Source organism: Piliocolobus tephrosceles, chromosome 2 (genome assembly GCF_002776525.5).
Source record: "Piliocolobus tephrosceles isolate RC106 chromosome 2, ASM277652v3, whole genome shotgun sequence".
Classification (NCBI taxonomy): domain Eukaryota; kingdom Metazoa; phylum Chordata; class Mammalia; order Primates; family Cercopithecidae; genus Piliocolobus; species Piliocolobus tephrosceles.
This window is the reverse complement of record NC_045435.1, coordinates 51,641,934-51,661,239: the sequence shown is the minus strand read 5'-3', so window position 1 is coordinate 51,661,239 and position 19,306 is coordinate 51,641,934. Positions and strand designations below refer to the sequence as shown.

Genomic DNA, 19,306 nt, shown 5'->3' with positions numbered 1-19,306 from the left:
GTCTAAAGTTCTTCTTCACCTAGAAATTTCCTTTGCTGTTATTAATAAGATCCCTTCTCACAGTTTTGGAGCATATAACTGGGTGAGTTGGATACATGTCTCAGAATTTTCTTTGATCCCTCACTTCTCAATTGACATTGCACCACATTGAACTGCACACTTATTCCTGCCATACTATATATTGTGTATCTCTAAGCAGGAAAAAATGTCTGTTATTTCAAGCAAACAATATGCATTATTTGACTCCCTGAAAGACGCATTAATCTCTAAGTTTGTGTTATACCAATCATCGGAGTTTCTAATTTGTGAATCTGTGTTCTAATTAATATAAATTACAAATTACTATTCTATTCTGCAAAGCTGTACAGACTTTATATTTTTGAATTATCCTTCGGTATTCCCTAAAACCTAACCAGGTAACAATCAGAGTTGAAGTTCTTGCTTCCCATAAACCTGAATTTTATCCTTTGCCATCAAAGCCTTTTTATTGTAAAGGCTTACGTTAATTTTCTAAGTTTGAATACATGTATAATTCTACAATAATACATTGTGCTTGAATAGTTTATTTTCTACTCACAAAGGGTACAAAAAGATACTAAACCAAGCTTCTCACTAAGCCTGGTTAATAAAGGTCTCAAATAATTTTCTTTAAAGGACTGAATGTCATCCTCGTTTCTGTAGTGGAAAGAAGCATAGACTTTGGAGTCAGACAGACTTTGTTTCAAATCTTAGCTGTGTCAATATGTAACCTTGGGGAAGTCATGTAATTTCACCACCACATCTTCCCCCTCTGTAAAAATGGGGTATATACCATGTTTAGTGGTTGCTGAAATTGAATTAATAGATATATAAAGCACCTAACAAATAATGGGCAGTTCACAATGGTGGCCATTACTGTTGTTATTACTTGTCACTAGACTAACATAACTTTCCAGTTTAGTTTTTATTTTGAAGTTCTATGGTATTATCATGCAGCTGATAAATTATTTTGTCCTTAATATGCTTGCATGTCATTGGTGGATGAGAAATTATTACTCTAATATTTGAAAGGTGTTGGGGGTTCGTCAAGATGAGAGGTATGATAAATATAAGATGCCATTGTTTTTACCTGTACTTTCTTCAGGGTATCCTGTCTTGGTAGTGAATGGAAGAGGGCCTGGTCCCTGGGGCAGTGCAGAAGGCACTTTCATCATCTCACTCACTGCAAATGTCATGTGAGGTTTCATGGAAGTATTAAGAGATCCAATTAAGAAGAATAGTTCTGAGTCTAAACCAGCCCAGAGTGGCTTCTCTAGGGGAAACTCCCCGCTCAGCTGGTACGTTTGTGTTTGTCATTAGGGACACCTTGTATCTCAGGTGCCTGCCTTCAGACATCTGCCTGTACTGGCTTCATGTTACACACAAATCCACATTTAATAACACTCCTACTGTTATTTATAGGCTTAGTTATGTTAATAAGATTGTTTCACTGAGTTCTTTCTCTTGTCCTAGTGGCTAGTGGTTGTGGAAAGAGGAGGGGTTAGAATGGGAAATGAAGTGTTAGTTTAAGGGAAGATTAGGTGTTATGCTATCATGCATTGCTTTTCGCCTTTGTGCAGCCCTGAATCTGTGGAGGCTAGTCCAGCAGTTAATGAGAAGAGCGTGTATTCCACTCATAATTATGGGACCACTCAGAGGCATGGGTGTCGAGGACTGCCTTATGCTGTGAGTATGCATTTGTTTCTCTCCAGAACAGTGATCTTCCTGGAGTGTAATCCATTCTTATACATTGTGACTTTCTTGAAATGTTTATATGCAGCATGACGAAGTTGCCCCTTTTGCACTTCCCTGACTCCAGCGGACGTCTAGCCCTGCATCATTGTTCTTGTTTTTATGTCCCAGTTGACCTTGGCATTTTGTTTTATCACTTTCCTGGTTGAAGCCAAAAAACGAAGGGTACTACTTTCTTCTTTCTTTCCATATGTACCATACTTTAGGGGAGAGAGGGGCCAGTGTTTGGACACTGTTGATTTAAAAAATCTTATTTTCAGGATCATAATTACGGAGCCCCTCCTCCTCCGACACCTCCTGCTTCTCCCCCTGTCCAGACGATCATCCCTCGTTCTGACCTGAATGGCCTGCCGTCGCCCGTAGAGGAACGCTGTGGAGACAGCCCGAACTCTGAAGGAGAGACTGTACCTACCTGGTGTCCTTGTGGTCTTTCTCAGGATGGCTTCCTTCTCAACTGTGACAAGTGCAGGTAAGATCCTGTTCCATCTAAATTTAAGTCTGGGTTGCTGGGATTAGGGTTTCTTACAAGTAGGGAAAAGCTCAAAGTATTCTTTCTTGTGTTTGTTAATGTAGATGATTCCTTAGTGCTCCTTGGCTCGAATTCTCTGCACTAGGTGAGAATTGCTGACAACAAGGAATGAGAGATTGATGTTAAAGCTATTGAATTTGATATGAAATTTAATGTCCTGGAAACATTTGGTAGGTGGGAGGGAGGGGGTAGCATATGCAGAGACACTTCGCCCATGTGTGCTATGATGTGATGCATGCTGTTGAAAGGACTACTTTAAGTTTATTTTCCCTCTTTAGGGGAATGAGCAGGGGGAAGGTTATTAGACTTCATCGGCGGAAGCAGGACAACATATCAGGTGAGCAGAAGATGGGTTAGGTCCACAGTTTGACATATAAATATTCTGTGATCTAAATGTTTGTTTTAAGAACCCCTCTTGGCCGGGTGCAATTGCTCACGCCTGTAATCCCAGCACTTTGGGAGGCCACAGCAGATGGATCACCTGAGGTCGGGAGTTTGAGACCAGCCTGACCAACATGGAGAAACCCCATCTCTACTAAAAATCCAAAATAGCCAGATGTGGTGGCGCATGCCTGTAATCCCAGCTACTCGGGAGGCTGAGGCAGGAGAATCGCTTGAACCTGGGAGGCGGAGGTTGCCATAAGCCGAGATTGCGCCATTACACTCCAGCCTAAGCAACAAGAGCAAAACTCCGTCTCAAAAAAAAAAAAAAGACCTCTCTTATAAGTTCCCATGGTCCCCCAGCCAGCTCTTTTCACAGAAAGAGATAGAAGTCCTCTCAAGACCACAGTATAGTTCTCCCATTGTAAACGAAATGTTCGTTAAAATGGGAACATTTTAGCCCTGTAGCAAAGCATTCCTTGTGAACACCAAAAATATGGATCCCTCTTTTAAAAATTAGCCAGTTTCAAATTGTTATAGATTGAGGCAGTGAAGCTTAGAGACTGAATACAAGGGGAGAAATAGATACCATGAGGAACAGGGTTTATATGCTTAATGCCAATGACATAGAATCTTGTTTTCATAAGGAAGATGGGTACTTAACGTTGCTTTACAGATGATAAGAGTTAATAATGTAAGTAATGACTTACTGCATGTGGTGCACACCTAAAACAATAAGCTACTTTTAATATACTTTTGAGGCTATTAGTACCTGAACTAATAAATCATCGTTTTTCAGGTGGGGATAGCAGTGCAACAGAAAGCTGGGATGAGGAGCTTTCTCCTTCCACTGTGTTGTATACAGCAACACAGCACACACCTACAAGCATCACCTTAACTGTTAGAAGAACCAAACCCAAGAAGCGGAAAAAGAGTCCAGAAAAGGGTCGTGCAGCACCAAAGACAAAGAAAATCAAGGTATGTAGGGTAAAAATAAATAGAAGTGTCTGAAATAGCTCAAATTTTGGAGCAAGAATGCACCAGAATTCTTTTAAGAAGTTTGATCCAGGTGTTTGAAGGGCCACTTTTGTTCTACTTGGAAAAATCAGCTAATCTGTGTTATGTACATGTAGACCAACCTCTCTTCTGCCACACCATATCATCACCACTGGCTCAAAGTATCTTCTACTCCAGCCCCCATCCCAGGTATGAAATTCCAGCCCTACCTGGCACAAGTCCATATGTGTTGCAGCCTCAAGTCTAGGCTTCCACTATCCTTACAGTATCTCCCCACCTCTCAATCCCAAAGTACAGTCTGAAATTCTTGTCCTGGTTACATGCCTCATATCTTTGGGTTGATTGTTTTTCCTTGTTGCAAAAAAATAAAAATCAGGAAACATCTCTTGAATGGTCTAGGCTTCCTCAGTGTCATGGTCACTTTCCTGTATTCTCAGCTAAAAAGTCTCCGGGAGAAACTTCTGGTTTGTGTTCTTTCTTCCCCATCACAGCAACTTTGTTGCTTCTAGGTGACTTGTTCACCCCTTGTTAAGGGGATTGGTCTTTGTTTCCTTCTTAGTTGCAAAACTGGTAAATCTGCAACTTTAAAGTTTTTTTTATTTACTTTTTCTCTTAGTATCAGAGGTGCATATAGGATTTAAGAGAGCATGCTCTTCCCTGTTAATTACCTAGCTTCACAATAGAAAGTATTAAAATTAGTCTCAGAGTTCATTGGCCTTGAGCTACCCCTATTCTTGATAATAGTTTGGGGAATTCTATTGTATTTTTTACCTAGAGAAACGGGGACAGAATAGAACACTAGTTTGTGCCTTAGTTTTAGTCTCAGATAGGTATAACTGTCATTCTTGGTACCAAGTTTTGTTTGTTCTACTTGTTTTCCTCCTTGGGATAGGCATTTCGAGAGGGATCCCGGAAGTCCTTGCGGATGAAGGTAAGGGGTAATCTTCGCTGATGCTGTGTTTTACTTCACTGTGATCTTGCATTTTGGTCAGCTTCTTTCCTGACACTGATGGTCTGGGAATCTTGGAGTCTGCTTTTCATTAGTTTGTAGTTGTTGCCATTCAGTTTTCATAGAGCTTTTCTCCAAAGTAGATTTTCTTGGCCATTTTCTGAAATATTTTCCCTTTCTGTAATCAGCCTTCATTGATTGGTTTTTCATGCATTGCTTTTGTAGGGGGTAAGTGACATTTTTCCAAACAACATGAGGCTGGTATATTCTGTCACTGTTTTTGAACTCAACCTTAGGAGTGGAGTTTTCTGGTAATGATACAGGATCTCTTGTGCATCTACCCTAGCACTGTGTGGGCTTTAATTGCAGGAAGCTTGTATTACTGATAAGAATTACTGTTTTCTCTTAGCATATCTGTTTGGTGGAAAAGACTTAGATAATGCTAGCGTGTTTCTTAAGATATCAAAAGAGTTTATGAGGTATGACTTTGTAAAGAACTTGGAGAATAGAGCAATTACGTGGAATGGTTTAAAAGAACTGTTAGGTGCTGGTTGATTAAAAACAGTTTGCCAAAAGGAGATTTGATTATGCTGTCTGATATCCTCCTTTACCTACATATATATATATATAGGAGGAAAACATACCTCCCAAATTATTACTGAGGGCTTCAAAGCATTTAATTAGAATTAAATTCGAGATTATAAGTATTCATATTCTTAAATGATACAAAAACAAGCGCTTTCCTATTGAGAGTTATAGAGCATAAACATTAAAATCTTTTGTAAGGCCAGGCTCAGTGGCTCACGCCTGTAATCCTAGCACTTTGGAAGACCAAGGCAAGTTGATCACCTGAGGTCGGGAATTCAAGACCAGCTTAGCCAACATGGTAAAACCCCGTATCTACTAAAAATACCAAAATTAGCCAGGCATGATGGAGGCACCTGTAGTCCCAACTACTTGGGAGGCTGAGGCAGGAGAATCACTTGAACCCAGGAGGCGGCGGTTGTAGTGAGCCGGGATCACGCCACTCCAGCCTGGGCAACAGAGCAAGACTCTATCTCAAAAAAAAAAATTCAGTAAGGATAAGCTTTTTTAGGATTGCTTTATGTGCAGCACCAATGTGACTGGTGTTAGCAAAGATTACAGGTAGCACTTTACCTAAAGTTCAAAGACCTCACTTAATATCTGTAAACAGACTTGCACATACCTGTGAAAGTGTTGGGAGAGCATCAGAGGCCTGGGATGTGTCTTGGAAGACAAATTAATCATTTCTTTGCTGGATCTGTCTCCTGCAAGTGGCCAAGTTTGCTTTAGCTGCCCCTTTATTTTTGTCTCATTTGCTTAGAGAGGGGCCTTTTAAATAGACTTTGGAGGCAGATAATTGCCCTAATCCCGGCTACTAAATGCTTTTCTCTCATCAAGCAACTATCATAACTCATCTCCAGAAGCTCGAAACCTTTTGAAAGCTATAGACTGGCTGTACCAGAAAACTGCACATAAACCCCATATTTTGCTTTCAGTTTTGGGAGGTTGACAGCCTCATAGGTGTGTTAAAATTTAGACAGAAAAAAAAACAGTTACTAGTCATTTTGAGTCTTTTAATTTTAAGTTGAGTTATAAATTTTATGCTCAGAATTACTAGTTTAAAACTCCTCCAGTGATCCAGGTGGGAGCCGTAAGAATTAGAAAAAAAAATATCATTTGGATTTTTAATCCCAGTGTCAAGACCAGCTTCCCTACTGAAGACTTAATTGTAAATCAGGGTTTCTCAGTCTTGACACTGCTGACTGTTTGGACCAAATCTGTGTTGTGGAAGGGACTGTTCTGTGCTTTCAAGATGTGAACAGAATCCCTGGTGTCTACCCACTAGATGCCGGTAACACTCATACACTCAGTTGAGATTATCAAAAATGTCTTCAGATATTACCAAATGTCACCTGGGTGCAAAATTTCCCTCAATTGAGAACCACTACTCTAAACCCAACCGAGATAGAGTCTCTAATGCCTTGAAGGATAGGACATCAGAATAAACACACAGTGAGATTAGTAAACAATGGCTAATACTGTGACAGAGACTTCTAGAATACAGTACACTTACCAAGTCGTAAGTTTAATGATTGCTACTTAAAGCTGGGAATATTGTTTGAACACTGCCAATCCCACTAGTCTGTAAGCTCAGTTAAGCCTAAGATTTTGCACTATTCTTTTGCATAACTGCTACTGATGTCAAGCAGGTGATAATCTGATTGTCAGTATGTTGGCCTTAGGTGTTTCTTTAGATCCCTTTGTTTATTGTTCAGTCTTTTGGACTCTAGTAAGAAATGTGGAAACAATAGTGTTGATTTTTTTTCTTCCATACTCCTGTTCCTTGCAGAAAGGATAGTAGACAATAATCAGTCAGCAACAGTGATGCAAAAGTGGCAAAAGAAAGTGTTATGATAAGCATCCGTGTTTTCTGTGCCATTCATGGAAAGTATATTTAATTTTGTTGTGCCTGTTTGCAAGTTTAATGTGGACATGGATTTTCAAGTAGCTTTGGTAGTACAGTGTCTTTTCCTTCTAATCATCACTAGCATGACATCATTACTGTCAGTGTTTGTTTTGTTTTCTGATGGCACTTAAGTCTTGAACACCATGGAGGAGAGCATGTATTGGGCTTAAGCTTTGTCTTTGTAGCTCAGGCACTGTCTGCCTAGAAAGCTGTTCCTGAGTTGTTGTAATCTTTTCTCAATACTGTCACCATGGAGGGCAATGGTTTTCCTAAAGGAGTATAGCAAAGTACCTCTTAGACATTTTCTGTATTCTCCCTACCTACTCCTCTTCCCTCACTTCACCTCTTCAGATTATTTAGAATGTGATAATTTAAAATGTTGAAAATAGGGCGTTAGAAGGATATACTCAAATAATAACTTTTTATATGGGTAGTAAGATTATGATTGGATTGATGAGATTGATTGACTGATTAAGGTCATATGTAGGTTTAGAATGAACATGAATTATGAAAATAATAAGTGACACAAAAACATTCATTCTCCTGGAGAATAGTCAAAAAACCAATTTGGGCTAACACCAACTACAGAGTGAGTATGAAAAATTTAAGGAGTGGTAAATGTGAGGTCTCTGTTCATTTTTATGAAGATTTTCTTATGAACTTGATGTCAGTCTTTTGATAAGAAAATTGATTTTTATGACTTTAAAATGGTCATAAAATCACAGTGATGGGGTGAAACTATGATCCCAATTAATTTCTTACTTTATAAATGGAGAAACTGAGCTTCCCCATTTAAAGAAGTTGTTCAAGGTCTCACCTCTCATTGGTAACAAAAGCATGATAGAAACCAGATCCTCTGACTCCCAGTCCATTACTCTTTTATGCCACATCAGTTGCCAAGTGATAAATTTTCTCTGGAACCCCAACTTGTCCCATCCCCATTCCCAATCCCCTATTTATGCATGGACTTTACTAACCTCCCTGAATTTGTTTTCTACAGAATTCTCCCTCTGAAGCACAGAATTTAGATGAGAATACAACTGAGGGCTGGGAAAATCGGATAAGACTATGGACTGACCAGTATGAAGAAGCTTTCACTAATCAGTACAGTGCAGATGTACAGAACGCCCTTGAACAACACCTACATTCTAGCAAGGAATTTGTGGGCAAACCTACTATTTTAGACACTATTAATAAGACTGAATTGGCCTGTAATAACACAGTTATTGGTTCCCAAATGCAGGTAAGCACCAAAGGGTTGAAGACTCTCTAAGTATCTGAAATTTTAAGAACCCAGAAAGAGGGTAATGGATTGGAATTACTGTTCCTTCCAAATGTACAAGGCCATAGAATAACAGATTAGACAGGTATTGATCATATGTAACCAAAAGTAGGTTATATTAACTGGAAACTATCTGGATACATATTTTTAAACTACCTTTATTAATAAAAAATAGATGAATTGAGGCTGTGTGCAGTGGCTCACTCCTAGAATACAACACTTTGGCAAGAAGCCAAGGTGGGAGGATTGCTTGAGGCCAGCAGTTCAAGACCAGCCTGTACAACATAGTGAGACCCTCTCTTTACAAAAAAATTAAAAGTTAGCCGTTGTGATGGTACACACCTGTAAGTCTCAGCTACTGGGGAGGCTGAGGTAGAAGGATCACTTGAATGAATTTGAGGTTATAGTAAGTTATGATTGCACCACTGCACTCCAGCCTGGGTGACAGTGAGACCCTGTCTCTTTAAAAAAAAAAAAAAACGATGACTTTGTATGGGAAATTTTATATAACCTAGGTAGGAATTATCTAAGATTTATAGAAAGTTAAGCATGTTCTTTCTCAACTTTATTTTAGAGATAGAGTCACTGAAATTTTAATCATGATTTGTTGTGTTTTTTGTTTTGTTTTTGTTTGTTTGTGTTTTTGTTTTTTTTTTATCTTGCCTTTTCTGGGGAGGCAGTTTCACTAGATGTAGTATGTCTCTTAGAAAAATTGAGCTTTTGTCACATTTTAAAATTTCTCATCATTGATCTAAATTTAACATATACAGATAAAACCTGAAAATGTTAGCATGTTTTCCTTAATTATGAAATAATTTGAGTGTCTACTAAGGTGTTCTTGCTGTTGTGTAATGTTACTGCTCTGGTTTTATTCAGTTACAGCTGGGAAGAGTCACTCGTGTTCAAAAGCATCGGAAGATCCTGAGGGCTGCAAGAGATTTGGCTTTGGACACTCTTATAATAGAGTATCGTGGGAAAGTCATGTTACGACAGCAATTTGAGGTCAATGGGCATTTCTTCAAAAAGTAAGAACATCATTCATTGAGCAGTGAGGGCTAAGGTGGACCTGGTTGACCAGTGTTGTTGTAAAAATCATTCTGTTTGATAGGATGCTCTTGGGGAAAAAAAAAAATCACAGCTCAGATAAGCTCACACCTGTCTGCTATTTGTAGAGAAGTACAAGTAAATCTGCAAATTGTTTAATGTATAAAGTGGTGACAACTCCTTTCCAAGCCAAGCATTCCTTGCTTTGTGCTTGTTCTTTAATCAAAAGCAGACAAGCATGTGATGTTTTCCAAATTTAGGCATTGTAAAAGACTGCTGCTGCTTCTCTCAGCATATGCTTCATATTTGGAGTCTTGGGGTGGCCTTCTTATTTGTGTTGAGAATTACAGGAATTTTAATTATATCCCTAGACCATACCCCTTTGTGCTCTTCTACTCAAAATTCAATGGTGTAGAGATGTGTGTGGATGCCCGTACTTTCGGTAATGATGCTCGGTTCATCAGAAGATCATGTACACCAAATGCAGAGGTAAGATATCTGTAGCAACTTCCCTTTGACTGGAACCATCAAATGACAAGCTTACTGAAGAAACAGTGTGAAAACTTCACTCAGATAAAGGTCTGTAGATAATAGTCGTGATATTTCATTGTGAGAGGTGAAAAACAAAAGTAATGGTGCTTTTATACTGAGAAAATGGGAGCAAGGAAAGAATTTTCTTTAGAGAAGGCAGAGATAGAAAAGAGCAAGTTAGCATTTGCTAAGGAGAAAGCTAGACTGGATAAGAAAATCAAGTGTAGTTGTATTAAAGAAATTGCCATACGGTGTAAGTAGATGTCATCAGACCTAACTAAGTTATTTGGTTGCAGCTTCTTTAGATTTTAGTAAGTAGTGTTCTATGAGAGGATCTAGGCATTTCTAGAATTCATTATTCAGAGCAGCCACATCAAATAAAGCAAGAAAATCCACAGAGCTTTACTTACTGGCTAAGGAATTTTAATTCTCTGGTGGAGCTGGAAACAGCTATAAGATGTGAAAGCAGCTGGGCGCGGTGGCTCATGCCTGTAATCCCAGCACTTTGGAAGGCTGAGGCGGGCAGATCACAAGGTCAGGAGTTCGAGACCAGCCTGGCCAACATGGTGAAACTCCGTCTCTACTAAAAAACAATACAAAAATCAGCCGGGCATGGTGGCATGTGCCTGTATTCCCAGCACAGGAGAATTGCTTGAACCCGGGAGGCAGAGGTTGCAGTGAGCCGAGATCGCGCCTCTCCACTCCAGCCTGAGCGACAGAGCAAGACTTCATCTCCAAAAAAAAAAAAAAGATGTAAAAGTAGAGATTTTTACCCTGATTTCTAACATCTCAAGGTTTCTCCATGTATTTCAAGAAGTATCATAAATTTTCAAGCCAGTACAGTATAATAGTTTCAGATAAAAAGATTGAGTTAAATAGAGATTACTATAACTCTAAAATGGAGAGAAAGTATGTTTTTTTTTCTCTTACGGAAAGTTCATGGTCTTTGTAAAAAATCCAACCAGATGCCTTTTCACACAGGTGCGTCACATGATTGCAGATGGGATGATTCACCTGTGCATCTATGCTGTGTCTGCCATCACCAAGGATGCTGAGGTCACCATAGCATTTGATTATGAGTATAGTAACTGGTAAGATCTCGAAAACCTTTCCTAACATGAATGTCCTTGTCTTATATATTAAACTATTCACTCTAAAGTCTGCTTTGTTTCTTGCCTTTTCCTTTGTTTACTTAATCTTTCCATGACTAACGAATTTTCTGCCTAGAAATTATAAAGGAAAAGACAAGATTTTTTTTTAGATATATGGATACCTTATATGATACTGCTCACAAGTTTCCTGACAAAAGTGTTTTCACTTATGCCTTCTTAGCAAGAATAGCAAAATGGATATGTATGTATGAGACACTCCTGGAAATTAAAATAGCATCCTGTTGTTATGTGCTGAGTACTTATGTCAGGGACCATATAAAATGGGAATTTAGGCCAGGCACAGTGGCTCATGCCTGTAATCCCAGCACTTTGGAAGGCTGAGGTGGGCGGATCACGAGGTCAGGAAGTCGAGACCATCCTGGCCAACAATGAAACCTTGTCTCTACTAAAAATACAAAAATTAGCCAGGCGTGGTGGCACGCACCTGTAGTCCCAGCCACTCAAGAGGCTGAGGCAGGAGAATCACTTGAACTTGGGAGACAGAGGCTGTAGTGAGCCAAGATCGCACCACTGCACTCCAACCTGGCAACAGAGGGAGACTCCATCTTAAAAAAAAAATAGAATTTAATGTTATTATTTTTTTAAAAAATAAAAAATAGAATTTGTCAGTTATACCCTTATAAAGCTAGGAGTGGGATTTAAAGATCCACCCTGTCCACAGAAACCATGTTATCTAGCTGTATATGACAGTGCAGAAAACCATAAATGGCAATTCATAGATGAATATGTGGTGGATTTTATAAAGTATATGCTTTTTGTTCCTTGGTCATTTGGGGCAAAATAGAGGTTATGTGGTAACGTGGTGTTTGGCCCAGGTATAAGAAAAAAGATGTTCTGTTTAATTCATCAAGGAAAATGAAAATAAAAGGTTTTATTTATTTATTTATTTATTTATTTTGAGATGGAGTCTCGCTCTTTCGCCCAGGCTGGAGTGCAGTGGCCAGATCTCAGCTCACTGCAAGCTCCACCTCCCAGGTTCACGCCATTCTCCTGCTGCAGCCTCCCGAGTAGCTGGGACCACAGGCGCCTGCCACCACGCCCGGCTAATTTTTTTTTGTATTTTTAGTAGAGACGGGGTTTCACCATGTTAGCCAGGACGGTCTCAATCTCCTGACCTCGTGATCCGCCCACCTCCGCCTCCCAAAGTGCTGGGATTACAGGCGTGAGCCACCACAGCCGGCCCAGAAAAGGTTTTAAGAAGTAGGGAATTAGTAGGTAAAAGTGAGGACATGTAATGGTGGGCACAAGATCAGTATAGCCACATCAGCCTTTATCCTTGATTCATTGCCTACTAACTAGCTAATAAACCACTAGGGGGATTGGATTTAGGGAGGGTGTTCTTTTTTTTCCCACTGACCATGGAGTAGAATTGGGGTTACACATTTAAAGACAGAATATTGAAAGTGTTACGTCAGGCGCGGTGACTCATACCCTTAATCCCAGCACTTTGGGAGGCTAAGGCTCAAGGATCACTTGAGCCCAGGAGTTCCAGACCAGCCTCGACCAAAAGGCAAAACCTCATCTCTGCCGAAAATAAAAAAAATTAGCTGGGCATGTAGTCCCAGCTACTCAGGAGGCTGAGTTAATAGGATCACTTGAGCCCAGGAAGCAGAGGTTACAGTGAACTGTGATGCACCACTGCACTCCAGCCTGGATGACAGAGTGAGACTCCATCTTCAATAAAAAGAAAAACAAAAGTATAGGACTCTCTAATTCCTCTGTTTAACTTATTCAGTGATCGTATCAGAGGAAATTGCTGATATTTTGAGAGGGTAAATGGATAATGTAACTGAATTTCAGGGGTACTGAGACAGGCATTTTGGTTGTTTCTTTGGAGCAGTAATTATAAAGTGGACTGTGCCTGTCACAAGGGAAACCGGAATTGTCCTATACAAAAAAGGAATCCTAATGCTACAGAACTGCCACTCCCACCACCTCCTCCAAGCCTACCCACCATTGGAGCAGAGACTAGACGTAGAAAAGCACGACGGAAAGAGCTAGAGATGGAGCAGCAGAATGAGGCTCCAGAGGAGAATAATGACCAGCAATCACAAGAAGTTCCAGAAAAAGTAACTGTATCCAGTGATCATGAGGTAATCGCCCCTGGTCAAATGATGATGCTATGTCATCAATCCTCCGAAGGAAGGGGAACCTGAGTTGCCGCATAGTTTAAGTAGGGGAGCTATAGTAACACTTAATGCCCTTTATATCAATGTGGGTATATTGTGTTCATTCATTTCTTTCTGTTTTACGAAGTCAAAAACATCCTTTGCTGGTTTTGCACCAGAGAATAGAGCTTATCATTTATGTTTACCATGTGGCCTCACATGAGTTAACACTTGAAAGCATTAGAGATTGTTATAGAGAGTTTTAAGCTACCAGAATAAAACAGATTGATTTTTTCTCAGAGCTTGAGTACAGCTGAATATTGCCTCTATCTTAAAGGAAGTAGACAATCCAGAAGAAAAACCAGAAGAAGAGAAAGAAGAGGTTATAGATGACCAGGAGAACCTAGCTCATAGCAGGAGGGTGAGTACTGTGACATTCCTTTGCTCCTTCTTATTCCTGCTACCTCCATCATGTTCTTTTGTTCTCTTAACTTTGTATCATCTCATTGATTTGACCTGGAGGTTATAATTTCGGCTTTTTCATAATAAAGATTTTATTATAATTCTTTGATTTCTTTTTCTCTGTACACACAGTAGTTTTCTAGTGATTATTATCTAGTGATGGTTTTAAGAGGTTTTTTTTTTATAACAGTCTGGTTTCCGAAAAACTGGCTGGTTAGGAGTTTTCTAGGTTTGTGTGAGTTTTGAATTTTTTTTAAACCCTTTTAGTCATATGAACTAAAATTCTCTGCTTTTATGCTGAAACCAGTCTGTGTGTTTATGACCCTGATTTGATGACTTTTTTTTTTTTTTTTTTTTTTTTAAGACCGAGTCTTGCTTTTTCGCCAGGCTGGAGTACAGTGGCGCAATCTCAGCTCACCGCAACCTCTGCCTCCCAGGTTGAAGCGATTCCCCTGCCTCAGCTTCCCAAGTAGCTGGGATTGCAGGCTTGTGCCACCATGCCTGGCTAATTTTTTGTATTGTAGTAGAGATGGGGTTTCACCATGTTGGCCAAGACGGTCTCAGTCTCCTGACCTTGTGATCTTCCCACCTTAGCCTCCCAAAATACTGGGATTATAGGCATGAGCCACTGCACCCATCCTGTTTTCATATTAAAAAGTTTCAAAATAATTGACCCTTTTTGAAAAGTTCATGTTTGACTTTGCCTTTATTTACAACTGTTCCCCACATTTAAAATGAAATATTTTATTTTTAGTTTTTTCTTGTGTTTTCTAAGTTATATGTGTCATCTTACTGGTAGTTAAATGAATTTCTATAAATTTCCATTAAAAATACTTTTATAAAGGCTATCCCCTCGTACTCATTTGAAGCTTTCTTCTACACCAATACTATTTCTTTCTAGACCAGGGAAGATAGAAAGGTAGAAGCCATCATGCATGCTTTTGAAAACTTAGAGAAAAGAAAGAAGCGGCGAGATCAGCCTTTGGAACAGAGCAACTCTGATGTAGAGATTACTACAACCACTTCAGAGACTCCTGTTGGTGAAGAGACAAAAACTGAAGCCCCTGAATCTGAAGTTAGCAACTCTGCTTCAAATGTTACCACCCCAAGCACCCCACAGAGTGTTGGTGTAAATACCCGGAGGTCTTCCCAAGCAGGGGTAAGAGTTGAAAAGACTTCAGAGCTTAGACATCCTCACCTTTGCTAATGTCAATTACCTAATTTTTGGAATTTTTAAAATTAGTTTTTTCACCTTCGCTCCGTATCACAATAAATAAGGCCATTAACTGTGTAACTGGAACCATTTCACTGGCCTATTTTATAAATGCTTATTAGAAATAGAAATAACACAAACGTTTGTCCCTAGCCTCTTCAGCTCATTTAAGTGTATACATTTTTGCATGTAAGAATTACTTTTTTTTTTTTTTTGAGATGGAGTCTCGCACTGTCACCCAGACTGGAGTGCAGTGGTGCAATCTCGGCTCACCACAAGCTCCGCCTCCTGAGTTGACACCATTCTCCTGCCTCAGCCTCCCGAGTAGCTGGGACTACAGGCGCTCACCACTACGCCCGGCTAATTTTTTTGTATTTTTAGTAGAGACGGAGTTTCACCATGTTAGCCAGGATGGTCTCGATCTCCTGACCTCGTGATCCACCCGTCTCAGCCTCCCAAAGTGCTGGGATTACAGGCGTGAGCCACAGCACCTGGCCAAGAATTATATTTTAAATTAGTGTTTCTAATCCTTATAGTTTTCATCAGTAGACATTCTGAATGCTTAAAGTGAATAGGAAACTAGACTGTTTGCTTATAAAACATTTTTGGTAAACATCTGACCCTACTATTGCTACAGGATATTGCTGCAGAAAAACCAGTCCCCAAGCCACCTCCAGCAAAGCCTTCTAGGCCCCGGCCGAAGAGTCGAATTTCTCGGTACAGGACCAGTTCAGCCCAAAGACTAAAGCGTCAGAAACAGGCCAATGCACAGCAGGCAGAATTGTCACAAGCTGCCTTAGAAGAGGGAGGAAGTAACAGTTTAGTAACTCCTACTGAAGCTGGAAGTATAGACAGTTCAGGAGAAAACAGGCCATTAACAGGGTCTGACCCAACTGTGGTGTCAATTACTGGATCCCATGTCAACCGTGCTGCATCTAAATACCCCAAAACCAAAAAGGTGAGTCACAAATACATCTTTTACAAGTCCAGTCTGGCAAGGGCTGTCTTAGTGAAATGAGAGGACCTACAATCCCCAGAAGAAACTAATCTCAATATTATTAGATTGAAAGTTCTAAAATGCTTTGACATAAAAGGCTGGAGCCATCCTGCTACCTGTTACCTTATTTTTAGTCAGCTTAAATCACTGATAGGTGAAATTATTCCTCTCTTAGTGGGCGTGGAGAGGGTGAAGGAAGATATCCTTGTGTTCTGGTTGCCCAATTCATACTGTAGCTGCTGCATCTCCCTCTGTCCTAGTTTCTAGATGACATTTGTCTTTATGAACTACACTGCTACCTCTTGATTTATAAATTAATGATCTCTTTTTTACATTAGTATCTAGTTACAGAATGGTTGAATGACAAAGCAGAGAAGCAAGAGTGCCCTGTTGAGTGCCCTTTACGTATCACGACGGATCCAACAGTACTGGCAACGACCCTAAACATGTTACCAGGTCTTATCCATTCCCCATTAATTTGCACCACCCCCAAACACTACATTCGCTTTGGCTCACCCTTTATCCCTGAGAGACGTCGAAGGCCCCTTCTGCCTGATGGCACATTCAGCTCCTGTAAGAAGGTATGTCTGTGTTTTTGTGTGTGTGTTGTGTTTGTGTGTGTGTGCTTTTTTTTTAAGCCTAAGATTCCTATCATCATGACATAAATAACATGTGCTCTAATAGCCACTCTGCCCATGTGAGTTTATAATGAGTTAGTTGTTCAGCCATAAATACTGATTCTTCAAGAGTCTGTGAGACTATGGTGGAATGAATATACTGCATTTTTGGTGCTCAGATTTGTGACTGGTCACTGATGTCTCTTCTGAGAACCTTTGAGGTTCCTGAGGGAGAGCACACAGCAGTGGATGACTGGGTAGGGACGGATATATTTTGTGTGTGCTCTTGTAGTATGGGTTAGCATGTCCTTTTATGATGATTGTGTGAGATTAGGCCCTGGGTCCTCTAGAACACTGTTGCATAAATGAAAAATAATTAAATTGTGTTTTGAATCAGTTGAACCACTGTTATCCACTATCATCACTTGAAGGAAATTAGAGGAAAAATCCTATTGTAATTGGCATAATTCCTGTTCCTTGATCAAATGACAAGTCGGACTGTTTATTCCCAGAGAATACGGAATCTACCCTAAAAGACTGTCTCTCCCTCTCTGTTTCTGCCTCTTTCTCCTCTTTCTAGTTACTTACTGTTTTTGGATCTAGTGGCAGTAGCGTTTGGTGTTGTTTTGGAATGCTCTTTCTTAATTCCCAGAAGCCCTGCATATTTTCCAAAGGTGTCTCTTAGGAATAGATCACACCCTCAGATCTATGATGTTGTTTTCCGTGTTTCTAGAAGTATAGGACACCCTTTCATTTGGTCTTTCTTTGAGGTAGAGTCTGTTCCCTGGAACACCCTTTTCTCTTATCCTCAGATCTGGATTCAGGCTGCCTTCCTCAGTGTCTGCCATTGCCCTCCTCCACTGGCATCACGTACATGAGGATGCTGCATGTAGATTATTTGATGTGATGAAGTCTCCAACTCCAGGCAGGTCTTCCCTGACTCCTCCAAAGTTAAAGCTTTTCTCTTTCCCCAAAGAACAGAAATTATTTCTCGGGGGGAGAGGGGCATGAAAGATGAGCCAAAGTGGTGTGGGATATGGAGGGGAGGAGGGCAATAGGAATCTGCAAAAAGGAAGGACACTACTGCTGAATGAGCAGCACATTGCAGAAAGTCTTTTCCTAATTGCACATCTTACCTAAGTATTGGAATCACTCATTGGTTTGTTCGGGGAAACCCTAGTAGAAGAATTCCTAAAGAGAAATTTGACCATTTCTAAGGATGTTAACTGTTGAAGCATCTTACCAAGCCAGGTCATACAATATCCTATTTTGGTCCTTTTAGGAGTGTAGGTGATTATTTATTACAGATTAGTAATGAAATCTGAGCTGCAGATAATATGAACTAGGCTCTTGAATTGAAATTCCTTCTTGATAATTCTAATGCTGGGTTGCAGTCTTTCTGTTTCCATCTTTTCCAACTAGCAGAGACTTACAAAAACCAAAAACATGTGTCTAGGACTGTAACTTCAAATCTGGTAGAAAATGCATTTCTTTAAGCTTTTTTAACCTGGTTCTGCTTTTATACTTCTATCTATAGCACATCCTTAAACTTCTACAGACAACAGATAGAAATTCCATTTAACACAAGTCTGTGTTATATTCTCCAAATGTATCTGACTATCCTTAATTTCATTTATACAGGCTCTACTCAAGCACTTTTATCTGTGTGTCATGGTTAGTCTTTAGGAAGAGTTTAGGCTGCGTACACAGGATTATCATAACAAGACTGTTTAAATAGGGTCTTTTAAAACTGTTTAAGTTTAAATCATTGTGTTATTGTGTGCTGTTCACATATAAAGAGTCTATTTTTTAAAATACAGCTTTTTATGAGGCAGAATACAATGAAATTGAATGTCTTAGCTAGAATTGAACTTGGCTTTATGGCAGTGAAGAAGAGTTCTTAGATTGGTTAAAGAGGACTTATCTAATGCAGAACCTAAGAACATTTTCATTATTCAACAAAATCTTTTTTTTTTTTTTTCTTTTTTTTTGAGACGGAGTCTCGCTCTGCCACCCAGGCTGGAGTACAGTGGCCGGATCTCAGCTCACTGCAAGCTCCGCCTCCCGGGTTTATGCCATTCTCCTGTCTCACCCTCCCAAGTAGCTGGGACTGCAGGCGCCCGCCACCTCGCCCGGCTAGTTTTTTTGTATTTTTTGGTAGAGACGGCATTTCACCGGGTTAGCCAGGATGGTCTCGATCTCCTGACCTCGTGATCCGCCCGTCTGGGCCTCCCAAAGTGCTGGGATTTCAGGCTTGAGCCATCACGCCCGGCCTATTCAACAAAATCTTAATAAAATTCGGAAAATCCCTCAGAATATAAGTTAATCAGATAAGTGAGAAAAACTACCTTCCATGGGATTATTTAGAACAATGTATATTTCTAATAGGGTCATAGGCTTACTGTTTCATATCTCACTAAAGAGGTGAGGGCCTGGCCTCGTAAGTTAAAAACTTACCAGTGTAGGACAAATTAAAGTTGTATCTGTATAGTTGTACTCAGATTCTTATGCTATTTATTTTTATTTTTATTTTTATCATTATTATTTTGCTACTTCTGAAAAGAGGAGGAGTTCAAGTATTTGACAGACCATTTTATGATATCCCTGGAGTTTCTAAATTGAATCATAGTTTTTAAAAAGCATTTTATAGCATATCATTTTTTAGATCCTCAGTTGTTATTTTAAAAACATTTATAAGTGGCCGGGCGCGGTGGCTCAAGCCTGTAATCCCAGCACTTTGGGA

The 19,306-nt window shown here is 39.8% G+C and overlaps 1 protein-coding gene across 19 annotated transcripts in view; it reads left to right on the top strand.

Moving 5' to 3' along the window:
• Window positions 1-19,306, top strand: part of SETD5 (SET domain containing 5) — an 81,979-nt gene that overhangs the window by 35,352 nt on the left and 27,321 nt on the right. For 3 of the 19 annotated variants that reach the window (XM_023218539.3, XM_023218538.3, XM_023218543.3), the window contains 15 exons: window positions 1,124-1,316; window positions 1,599-1,704; window positions 2,031-2,239; window positions 2,578-2,636; window positions 3,480-3,658; window positions 4,590-4,628; window positions 8,138-8,380; window positions 9,296-9,444; window positions 9,835-9,952; window positions 10,976-11,085; window positions 13,007-13,259; window positions 13,612-13,695; window positions 14,638-14,895; window positions 15,587-15,907; window positions 16,285-16,527. In XM_023218539.3, coding sequence (XP_023074307.2) covers window positions 1,225-1,316; window positions 1,599-1,704; window positions 2,031-2,239; window positions 2,578-2,636; window positions 3,480-3,658; window positions 4,590-4,628; window positions 8,138-8,380; window positions 9,296-9,444; window positions 9,835-9,952; window positions 10,976-11,085; window positions 13,007-13,259; window positions 13,612-13,695; window positions 14,638-14,895; window positions 15,587-15,907; window positions 16,285-16,527 — 2,463 coding nt within the window. In that variant the 5' untranslated portion in view covers window positions 1,124-1,224. Of the gene's footprint in view, window positions 1-1,123; window positions 1,317-1,598; window positions 1,705-2,030; window positions 2,240-2,343; window positions 2,385-2,577; window positions 2,637-3,479; window positions 3,659-4,589; window positions 4,629-8,137; window positions 8,381-9,295; window positions 9,445-9,834; window positions 9,953-10,975; window positions 11,086-13,006; window positions 13,260-13,611; window positions 13,696-14,637; window positions 14,896-15,586; window positions 15,908-16,284; window positions 16,528-19,306 lie in introns of those variants that run through there. The other 16 variants (XM_023218546.3, XM_023218551.3, XM_023218557.3 and 13 more) reach the window with 10 other exon arrangements.